The sequence below is a fragment of the Podarcis vaucheri genome (assembly GCF_965113315.1).
Source record: "Podarcis vaucheri genome assembly, chromosome: 7".
In the NCBI taxonomy this organism is placed as follows: domain Eukaryota; kingdom Metazoa; phylum Chordata; class Lepidosauria; order Squamata; family Lacertidae; genus Podarcis; species Podarcis vaucheri.
The window spans coordinates 84,150,310-84,161,857 of NC_138765.1; the positions used below are offsets into that span (position 1 = coordinate 84,150,310).

At 49.7% G+C, this 11,548-nt stretch overlaps 1 protein-coding gene across 1 annotated transcript; it reads left to right on the plus strand.

Moving 5' to 3' along the window:
- The first annotated feature begins 1,450 nt into the window (after nt 1-1,450).
- TMEM82 (transmembrane protein 82) lies at nt 1,451-11,107 on the plus strand. The gene is made up of 6 exons (XM_082230353.1): nt 1,451-1,678; nt 1,758-1,830; nt 3,705-3,879; nt 4,889-5,297; nt 8,458-8,645; nt 10,709-11,107. The coding sequence occupies exons 1-6, from the start codon at nt 1,468-1,470 to the stop codon at nt 10,808-10,810; spliced, it is 1,158 nt and encodes a 385-aa protein (XP_082086479.1). The 5' UTR covers nt 1,451-1,467; the 3' UTR covers nt 10,811-11,107.
- The last annotated feature ends 441 nt before the right edge of the window (nt 11,108-11,548 follow it).

Sequence of the window (11,548 nt, forward strand, 5' to 3'; positions counted from 1 at the left end):
AAGTTGTCTGTTGAGAAGAAAAATGGATTCTGGGGCTCAGGCCCACATGAGAGTCCTCCTCCTTCATTTAAAGTTACTCACCAGTGATGCAGGACGCGGGTGGCGCTGTGGGCTAAAGCCTCAGCGCCTAGGGCTTGCCGATCGAAAGGTCGGCGGTTCGAATCCCCGCGGCGGGGTGCGCTCCCGCTGCTCGGTCCCAGCGCCTGCCAACCTAGCAGTTCGAAAGCACCCCCGGGGGCAAGTAGATAAATAGGTACCGCTTACCAGCGGGAAGGTAAACGGCGTTCCGTGTGCGGCTCTGGCTCGCCAGAGCAGCGTTGTCACGCTGGCCACGTGACCCGGAAGTGTCTCCGGACAGCGCTGGCCCCCGGCCAATAGATGTGAGATGGGCGCACAAACCCCAGAGTCTGTCAAGACTGGCCCGTTCGGGCAGGGGTACCTTTACCTTTACCTTACCAGTGATGCGAGGGAAAAGCACTCTGCATATGCTCAGCACCACTTCCCTACATGATCTCCTTTTTGGCACCTGTTTCTGTAAAGAAGGGGGCTTCTCAGAAGAAGCTCAAGGGAGGCAGCAACAGGCAGAGATGACAACACCTGCAAGAACATTTTGCAGCTGGTGTGATGTCAAACATGTTTAATCTTGAATTGAAAAGATATAAGGATGTCTGGAAGAATGGCAGATGAAGGTGATAGACTACATGGGACTTGCTGAAATGACTGGCAGAATCCGAGACCAGGGGAAAGAGACGGCGGAAGAAGATTGGAAGAAATTTAAGATCTATCTTAAGAGACATTGTAAAATTAATGAGTGTTAAAATGTTGCGGTTATAGAAAGTAAGTGGATTACAGCTGTAAAGATTAAGTTAAAAGAAAAGAAAGGATTACAATTAGATAAAATTAAGGGTGAGAATTTGCTGAACTAAATATTTGAAATTGGAATGCAGAAAGGGGAGGTATGAGGAGGTCGGTGAAGTAAGTTTTAAGAGAATAAGGATTTGAAATTATATTTGTTTGTCTTTGTGTGTGTTTGTTTGTATTATGTTTGAGTTTATAATTTGTGAAAATTTAATAAATATCTATTAAAAAAATATGAAAAGATATAAGGATGTTAACAGACTAAGTGAAGTTTATAAGAATTATGATTTGGAAAGCCGTTCAAAGGATATGCATGGAAATTCAACCAAGGGGAAGCGAGGAAGTCACTTAACAATGTTAATAAGTGTAATTTTAATAAGGTTATGATGTATGTATGTATGTATGTATGTATGTATGTATGTTTATAATTTTGTGAAAAGTAATTTTAAAAATTGAAGAAAAAAAGAACAACATTTTGCCCAGGAAATGATTTCCCCTCTGCCTTGCTTCTCCCCAAGCAGAAATGGTTGTGCAAGGGCTCTGGCTGAGTAGCCTCCTCCCCAGGAGGGGCAAAGAGGCAGCAATGATTTACCAGAGCAGCAGCAACACATGCACAAGGTCCCTGGGCTCTCGCCAGCCCTCCACCAGCAGACCTTTGAGCCTGCAGCCGGGAAGAGGAAGGCCAGGGCTGAGCCACCCACCCTCACCCTGCCCCACGGCACCACCATGCTTTCCAGCCTCTACGCCTACCTGGTCTCCTGGCTGCCCGCCTTCCCCAGCCTGGCCTGGGGCTCCGATCTGGTGGACTCCGTCTTGCAAGGTGAGCTTCTCCTCCTCCCGGGGGGTGCCTACCCCACCCACTGAGCCCTACCCCCGTTCTGACCTTTGCTTCCTTGCAGGGCTGGTGGGCGCCTGTGCCGTCTCCATCCTGGGCAGCCTGATGAAGATTTACATCTACATCAACTGTTTGAAGTGAGTGGTTGTTAGGCAGAGCGGAGATTTCTAAACAGAGAGTCGCTTCCTCAGTCTGTCCTTGCAGGCGGCCCTGGGGTGGCTATTAACCCCTGCAGGGCTCTGATAAGGTGCTGACTGGGTGGTGGAGGTGGAGGGAAGGAGCCATAAAGACCAGCAAGCCGATCTGCCTAGTGTCACGTTTGCCTCCTGAATCCGGATGCTTTGATGGCTGTCTGTCTGCAGAAAGAATCTCAGACACTCCTATTAATTCAATAGGGACAAGCCCAGATTTTCTGCTCCTGCGAAGTTGATTGTTTCTGGTCTTGCCTTTGAGAAACCCCCTTTTAAGACACAAGATCTACCCACTTTGGAAGAATGGCAGATGAAAGTGATGGACTACATGGAATTAGCGGAAATGACTGGTAGAATCCGAGACCAGGGAGAAGAGTCGGTGGAAGAAGATTGGAAGAAATTTAAAGATTATTTACAGAAATATTGCAAAATTAATGAATGTTAGAATGGTGTTGGATTGAAGTTAAGTGGTTTCTAGCTGTAATGATGTAAAAGAATATGGAAAATTGGATTTCTAAATAGGTAAAAATTTAATGTTACAATATATTAAGATTAAAGATCAGGATAATAAGGAGGGAAAGAAATTGCTGAATTAATTAATTGAATTGGAACACAGAAAAGGGAGGTATGAGGAGGTCAGGGAAACAAGGATATGAATGTAAGATATGGAAAGATTGATTTTTTTTCTTTTTTTCCTTTTTTCTGTAAGTGTACTTACTTTTTTATTCTGTATTTTTCTTTTATTTTTATTTTTGTATTTTACCTTTTTTGTTTTTATGTAATTCCTCTTTCTGAAACTTTAATAATTTATTTTTTTTTAAAAGAGAAACCCCCTTTTGAGATCTGGTTCATGTGAGCTTCCACCAATGCCATGCTTTGGAGTCCCAGGGATCCCTGGGAGTTAAATATTGGAGTGGCAGCATCTTATCTCCAGGGCAGGGCACAAGCATGGCCCCACCTGGGCAGTGCCCAGCTGACTTCTTTGTATGCTGGCTGGCGAGATGCCTTTTGTATTGGTGAGAAAAAGATTGCCAGGCATTTCCTTAATCTGTTCAGCTTTGGAAAACAAAGCAAATGAGCACAGGCAATGGAAAACAGTATTCAGCAATGTATCAACAATTTTTCAGAGGATGACGTTGTCCTTTAGCCGTGATTCTTTGTATGAGGGCAGGGGCATCGCAAACACATCCCTATGGATTTGGGGACAGTTTCGGTCAAGGATGAACCAGGAGCTTAATTAGGAGCAGGTTTCATTTGATCTTGGTGACGAAACTCAACTTGGGAAATGTGAAATGATCACAGAGGACCTGAACGCGCCCCAAGATTGAGACAGGGAAAGGCAGCCAGGGAGGTTGTGTTTGCCAGCGAACAAACCTTTCTGCGTTTCCAAGGGTCTTTTCGGAGCCAAGCCCCAAGAAGACCCTTTTCAGGCCCCAGAAACAGTACAGAAGAGGAGCACCCCCTCTGAGTATGTATAGAGTCCCATGCGCAATTTACCCAAAGCCTATGAGGTTGGCTTGTTGCAAGGCCAAAGGGTATTTCCAGACATGCGTGAGCCCCAAAACCTCTCTGCGCCTGGGAGAGGCACAAGATGGTTCTCCTGGAGTAAATGCAGAGGATATCAGGTTCCTGCCAACCTTGGAGACCTGGTGGTGAGAGAAGCCCACTAGGCTTCTAGGCTCTCCTGGAAGGACTCAGATGGGACTCGGCAAAGGGAAGGTGTGTTTACTCCAGCTAGTCCCTGTAGATTCCCGAGTTTGAGTGGATAAATTGCTCCTGCGCCTGCCTTTCCCTTCTTGAGACCTTCATTTCTGCCCCAGCGACCCCGACCGGCAGAAGGAGAAGGAGGTCATCCGCAAACAGTGGCCCCTGCTGGACCAGCTGCATCTCCTGGTGCTGACGGGGACCTTCACGGTGGTGGGCTATCGTGTGGCTGCCTTGGTGGTGCTGGAGTTCTCGCTTCGGGCCATCTCCACCGTCCTCTCCCTTGACAAGGTGAGCGACTCTTTCATTCCCTTTTCTTCATGTGCGGGTTGAGGTGGGAACACATGCCTGCTGTGGAGGGGAGGCGGGGAACCCCCAAACAAGCACCCGAGTGGAGTCAAAGTAACCAGGAGCCCTGCAATAGAAGGAAGCGAATTCCCGCCACAGTCGAGATTTATCCTGCCATTTGGATTGAGGGATTTTTATTTATTCATTCACTGCTTTTGCACCCCAGCTTTTCTTCCGAGGAGTTCAAAGTGCTGTATGTGGTGGTTCTCCTCCCCGTTTTGTCCCCACAACATCCCTGTGATGAGGTTAGGCTGAGGCAGTGACTGGTCCCCAACGTCCCCCAGTGAGCTCCATGGCCGAGTGGGGATTTGAACTCTGATCTCCCCGGTCCTAGTCCGACACACTAACTACTATTATTTATTTCTTGAATTTATATGCTGCCCTATACATGGAAGTCTCAGGGTGGTTGACAGAACAAAATCTAAATCTAAAATCAAAAATATATATAATCAAAATAAACACCCCCCAATACACTGCCACCGTCCATATCAATTAATATATGAATGTATGGGAGTACATTCGTACCTTGGAAGTCAAACGGAATCTGTTCTGGAAGACTGTTTGACTTCCAAAACGTTCGAAAACCAAATCGCAATTTCTGATTGGTTGCAGGAAGCTCCTGCAGCCAATCAGAAGCTGCGGAAGCCCCATCGGACATTCAGCTTCCAAAAGAACGTCCGCAAACTGGAACAATCACTTCCAGGTCTGTGGCATTCGGGAGCCAAAACGTCTGAGTTCCAGGGCGTTTGGGATCTAAGGAACGACTGTATATTACATTGCAGTTTTGTGTATTGTTTCTTTCTCTTTCTCTCTCTTACACGCACATTTGTTCTCCCCCCCCCTTACTTCCTCCCTTCCTCCCTTTGATTCACTCTATTTCTTTATAATTGAAATTATTTCAATTAAAAAAAATTAATGCTACCATCTCTCAATTTCCACTGGGATCCTGCAGGGGGCGCACAGCAGCCAGCTCTACCTCCTCTGCCAGTACTCCCTGGGCTGCGGCATCTCCTGCAGCCTCAGCTACCTCCAGGAGGGGGCGCCCCATCGCACGTGGAACCTGCTCCTCAGCGTCGGCCTGGCAGGACTCTTAACTTACTATGTCTGGCGCCTGACGTGCCACATCTTCACCATGTACGAGCTCCACTGCAAGGAGCGCTACTGCGGGGCCTGCCTCTTCCTCCTGACCACCTGGCACGGCATCCCTCGCCTCCTCTGCAATGCCCTCAAGGTCACCTTCGTGGTGGCCGACCTGGCGGCGGTGGCCCTGATCAACCGGGACTTCCTCACCACCTCGGAGGCCATCCGCTTCTGGACCCCGCTCACCATCTGCTACACGCTGCTTGTCATCTACATGCAAGGTGAGCTCCTCCTCCCCTCGCAGGCCTCTGGCTCAGTGGGCAAGATCTTTGGGAGGTTGGTAGGTGTGGGCGGCCATTGGCCTTTGGCTTCCTTCCCCAGCAGCAAGCAAGCAGCACCCTCCTGCAGAATGGTCCGCTTCTGGCACCTTCCCTTCCTGGAGCGGTTGGAATGTTTGCGAACGTTCCGTAGCATCACAGGCAATCAGACTAATGTCTGGTAAGGGGGAAAGTCCCCAGGTGCAACTCCTGGCATTTCTAGCTAGGGGGATCTTAAATACAGAGATCCATTAAATACAAAGATCCCTTGTAGATCCGTTCCATCAACGGTGTCTCCGAAAAATTTTACACATCACTTGGGAAGACAGGCAAACTAATGCCAGTGCATTGGAAGAAGCAAAGACCACCAGTGTTGAAACAATGATTTTTCAACATCAACTTTGTTGGACTGGTCATGTTGTGCGGGTGCCTGATTATCGTCTTCCAAAGCAACTATGCTATTCCCAACTTAAAAATGGAAAGTATACAACAAAAGAGGTTTAAAGACCCTCTCAAGGCAAATCTAAAAAAATGTAGGATAAACACTGACAACTGGAGAACAGCCTTTATCAAAGGTGTCATGGGCTTTGAAGACACTTGAACTCAGGATGAAAGGGAGAAACGTGCTAAGAGGAAGGCACACTTGGCAAACCCTCACCATTATCAACTCCCGCCCAGAAACCTATGTCCCTACTGTGGAAGGATGTGTGGATCCAGAATTGGCCTCCACAGTCACTTATGGACACACTGTTAAGCCATGTTCATGGAAGACAATCTTACTCAGCTACGAGTGATCACCAAAGAAAGAAGAAATACAAAGATGTGTACAACACACACACACACCCTGCCAGAGACCTTGAGGACCTTCTGCCAATTACAAGAGAAAGACAGAGAAAGCATCTGATGATCTGGTCTAAGGCAGCTTCCTTTGCTCATTTGGGGCCTCTTTATTGGGGAAGCCCCAAATAAAGAGCAGAAAGCAGAGCACACACTTGCTGCGTAGGAGACCCCGGGTTCAGCCCTACTCAAAAGGACATGAGATTGCAAGGCTGGCAAAATAGTATCAACTTGGTACAAGGCCTCTTCCTAAGTTGACATGACAGTTCAGTTTCTTGTCTTTTATAGAAGAGAGAACTGGACTGGTTCTGCTGATGATACAATCGTAGAATTGTAGAGTTGGGTCCTCTGCTCCCAATGCCCTGCAATTCAGGAAACTTTTGCTCATTGTGGAGTTTGAAACCCTGAGATTAAGAGACTCATGCTGTTTTCACTGAGCTATCCCTACAGCAGGGATGGTGGGCCTGTGGCCTTCCGGATGTTGTTGTGACTCCAGCTCCCAGCTCCGGCCCTGACTCTTGCCCATGCTGACTGCTAGGACCTGGAGTCCAGTAAGGTCTGGATGGCAGCACAGGTTCTCTGTCCCTTAACTAGACCATCACTTGCCTGCACTGCCCCAGATGCCTCCATCACTACTCTGCATCCTTTTAAGGCAGGAATGGGGGAGCCTGTGGACTCCTCCAGCTCCCATTATCATCCTGGACTACTGGCCTTGCTGGAGTTGGGAGACCAGCATCACTTGGTGTCCAGGAGCTGCCAAGCGAGCCCAGGTCGACCACAGGGCAGGGACACACAGGAGGCACGGAATGCAATTAGCTTTTATGAACACAGCAGCAATGACAAACCTAGACAGCATCTTAAAAAGCAGAGACATCACCTTGCCAACAAAGGTCCGTCTAGTTCAAGCTATGGTTTTCCCAGTAGTGATGTATGGAAGTGAGAGCTGGACCATAAAGAAGGCTGATCGCCAAAGAATGGATGCTTTTGAATTATGGTGCTCGAGGAGACTCTTGAGAGTCCCATGGACTGCAAGAAGATCAAACCTCTCCATTCTGAAGGAAATCAGCCCTGAGCGCTCACTGGAAGGACAGATCCTGAAGCTGAGGCTCCAATACTTTGGCCATCTCAGGACAAGAGAAGACTCCCTGGAAAAGACCCTGATGTTGGGAAAGATGGAGGGCACAAGGAGAAGGGGACGACGGAGGACGAGATGGTGGGACAGTGTTCTCAAAGCTACCAGCATGAGTTTGACTAAACTGCGGGAGGCAGTGGAAGACAAGAGTGCCTGGCGTGCTCTGGTCCAGGGGGTCACAAAGAGTCGGACACGACTAAACAACAACAACAACACAGCAGAGTCCTCTGGTTCGTCTTAATCCAGCTGAGAAGTTGCTGAAGCTGACCACTAGCCCTTTGCTTCCCCCTCTAGCCTCTCACTCTGGATCCCTCCCAAGCAGATGAAGGCTACATCAAGAGGGAGTGCTCATCCTCTGGGCCTGTCTGGCCCAATGCTCAGCAACGTGCAGAATTCTCAGAGCGGGAGGCGAGCCAGCAGGACCGAGACTGCCCTGCTGCTGGGTAGCAAGGGCAACCTCTGATTCCTCTCTGTCTGAGTCTGTGCTCACACTGTGACTCTTGGCCTCAAACCCTGTCCTGGAAGGTGTCTCCTCCTCCTGACTTTCCCCTGGATCGCTCAAACTCCCTGCTTCTAGCACCTCCCAGCTCGTCCCTTTCCCAGACTGCTCTTCCAGGTCCCACCACCAGGACCCAGGATCTAAGTCGTCATCTTCTGTGTCTTCCCTGGGGGGCTCTTGGGCGGGGGGCTCCCACTGCTCTTCCTCATCCAGCCAGTCCTTGACACTTGGAGGGCCACAGTTGTTCCCCATCCCTGCCCTCTCATTTGCAGAGTGTATCCAATGTGAGTCTTTCTTAGGTTCATTAATTTAAACAAGTCTCCTCTGAATAGTACTGGCATTGTACAGTGGTGCCTCGCAAGACGAAAAGAATTCATTCCGCGAGTCTTTTCGTCTTGCGATGTTTTTCGTCTTGCGAAGCACGGTCCATCGCAACTGCGCCTCTTCAAACGGCTTTTTTAAAAAAAGCGCAAGACATTTTCGTCTTGCGAAGCAAGCCCATAGGGAAATTCGTCTAGCGAAGCAACGCAAAAACGGAAAACCCTTTCGTCTAGCAAGTTTTTCGTCTTGCGAGGCATTCGTCTTGCGGGGCACCACTGTATGTAAGTTGACCAGCATAAACCTAACCATTTTATCTTTCCTTTGTCCAATGGCAGAAGAGCAACGGCAGAACCCCACAGAACAGATGGCCTACCAGACAGTCTTTGTCAGGATGGGGGGCCTACTGATCCTGCTGATGACCGTTGGCCGGTGGATGGACATTGTGAATGTCCTCGTTTCACTGGTTGGGGAGATCTGGTGCCTGATGCGGGCGGGAATTATACTGGATATCTGCAGGAAGCAGGTGAGGAGGAGCAAGAGAGTGTTGGCATCAGGAAGGTATTCCAAGATGGCAGTGGGAGGGGAGAGGAACAGTGGGCTTTGTTGGGGTGGGAAGTCTGAGGGACCTCAGTGGAGGCTGCCACAACCTTGGGAGGAGACAATATTTTAAAACCTATTTTAAAAACCATATTTGGAAACAGGCACACTGAATCATACCAGAGGTCCACCATTTTGTCACACGGAGGTCTGGAAAGCTCTCAGTTTGAGGAAGATGGTGAAAGCCAATCCCTGGGGTTTCTCTCCAATATCTGCTCCTGTCTCTAAACTCAGAGGACACATTTCCAGCTCTCCTGGCAAATAGCCTGTCCCATCCTTCCCCAACCTAGTGCCCCTCCAGATGTTTCAGACCCAGGCAGAGATGGGAGCCACAGTCCAAAGCGTCTCATGGCCACCAGAGCGTTAGGAGAGACGGGATTATATCTACTCAATGAATGTGTCTACTCTGCTTCAAAAGGCCACATCCTGTGATCATGAGCTCCACAAGTTTAACAGCTATTTCATGAAAGAAATGCTCCCCTTTGCCTGTCACAAATCTCCTCCTAATCATAGAATCATAGAATTGTAGAGTTGGAAGGGGCCCTGAGTGTCATCTAGTCCAACCGCCTTCAATGCAGGGATTTCAACTAAAGCATCCATGGCAGATGGCCGCCCAACCTCTGCTTAAAACCGCCAATGAAGGAGAGCCTTCCATCTTTCGAGGGAGTCCGTCCCACTGTCCAACAGCTAGAACTGCCAGAAAACTATTCCCATGTTTACTCAGAATTTCCTTTCTTGTAACTTGAAGCCATTGGTTTGGGTCCTCACCTCCAGAGCAGGAGAAAACAAGAAATCTTCCTTGTGACAGCCAGTGGCGTAGCGTGGGGGGTGCCAGGGGTGCCGGCCGCACCGGGCGCAACATTTTGGGGGGCGCGTTTGGCCGGCCCCCCTTGAGGAAGCGGGAACCTCTCCAAGGCGCAGCGCGCCGTCGGTGGAGGAAAAGAGCCGCGCAGCAGCAGCAGCAAAGCCGGGAGGAGGAGGAGGTGGAGCGAGCCTGCTAATTGCTTGCTGGGAATTACCGTAATTTTCGCTCCAAAACACACACTTTTTTGCTCCTAGAAAGGAAGGGAAAATGCCTGTGCGTGTTACAGAGCGAATGCACTCATGCTTGCTTTACAGCCAGGAGGAGGGGATGGAGCTGAGGAGGAGGGAGGGAAGGAGAGCCATGCCAGCAAAGCGGGCGGGAAAAGCGCTGCGTAGCCAGCAACAGCTGCTGCAGCCTCAGCTAGCAAAGGTCCGTGCGCTCTCTAAACGGAGCAATGAGGCTGCAGAGGGACGGCAGGGCACAGGAGGGCTCTGAGCCACGAGCGCAGTGAAAACCAGTAAAAAAGTTTTTTTAAAGGCTGCTGGGGACAGGAGGGCACGGGATGAGGGAGAGGGGAAAATTACAATTCTCCCAGCGTCTCAGCTGATCCGCTGAGCAGGACTTGGGTTGCAGGGGATTCGCCATTAGCTGTGTAAAGCAGCAAAGAGGGAGAGAAGGAGCAAAGCGGGAGAGGAAAGGAGCTGCTTACACTGCTGTAAGTGGCTGCTGTCCGGTTGGCTCCTTTAAAGCAACAGTGCTCTTTCCCTCCCCCCTCCCCGCTCAGCTCTCCGAAAAGCTCCTTCTCCACCCACCCCATGCGAGCTCCTTTTCCCCTTATTAGCCACATCCTTCTCCACCCACCCCACGCGTGTTCCTTGTCCCCTTAGACCCCTCTCCTGCATTATTAGCCACATCCTTCTCCACCCACCCCACGCGTGTTCCTTGTCCCCTTAGCAGTGGCATAGCATGGGGGGTGCAGGGGGGGCCGGGCGCAACATCTGGGGGTTAGGGTTAGGGGGCGCAAATCCACGGGTTAGGGGGCGCAAATTACTTGCCTTGCCCCGGGTGCTGACAACCCACGCTACGCCACTGGTGACAGCCCTTGAGCTATTTGAAGATGTCATTGATTTGCTTTCTAGAACCTAATATTTCTGTTTTTTCTTTTGTTTGTGGTGGCGCTTCAGGATTATTCTCAAAGGTTCTCGCCCACAGCTTCTGCCTCCCGAAAGCCCTCGAGACACTACAAAGACCCTTCAAAATCCCACTCTGCAACGGCAACATCCTGAACACAGAGCGGGCTCTGGAGGAGGCTGATATGAGCCAGTGACTGCAGGTCCAAGGGGGGGGAAATCCTAGGGGCTGGATTTCATCCCAGTGCTTGATTTCATCTGATCCACTGTGCTGGGCTGCTCTGGACTCTCTGGCCCAGCACTGGATATGGGATAGATATTTCATGCCTGTCACTTTACTAAATGGTGACTTATTTATTTCTGTGCTAGTTGTTGCCTTGCCCAATGGCATTTCCCCACCCCATTAATTGCAACCCTCCTACCCCCCAATTTAAGCTATCTACTCTCTTGAACCCCTTTTAAAGTCAGCCTGCTATGGGAATGCCACCAATATACCACGCACTGACCACACAGGGGCTGGTAGGTGGGCAGATTGCACCAAGGGATGATGTGCTTCATGTATGTGTGTTGCAGGGGGTGCTGAAAATGTCCCCCCCTTGTCTTAAATAAACACTAAAGTACTGTGCTGATAGCTAAGGAAGGAGCTGGTGTGCCTATGGAGCAAAGGCTTCTGACAAAAACTGGAATAAAGCGACTTATATTTTGGGTTTGACCAAACTGCGGGAGGCAGTGGAAGACAGAAGTGCCTGGCGTGCTCTGGTCCGTGGGGTCACGAAGAGTCGGACATGACTAAACAACAACAAATATTTATGTGAAACTCTGGAGTCTCTTTCATGCTCTCTGCACGCCCCACCTTCCTAAATAAAGTTGTTCCCCCTCCAGCCCTTTTTCTCA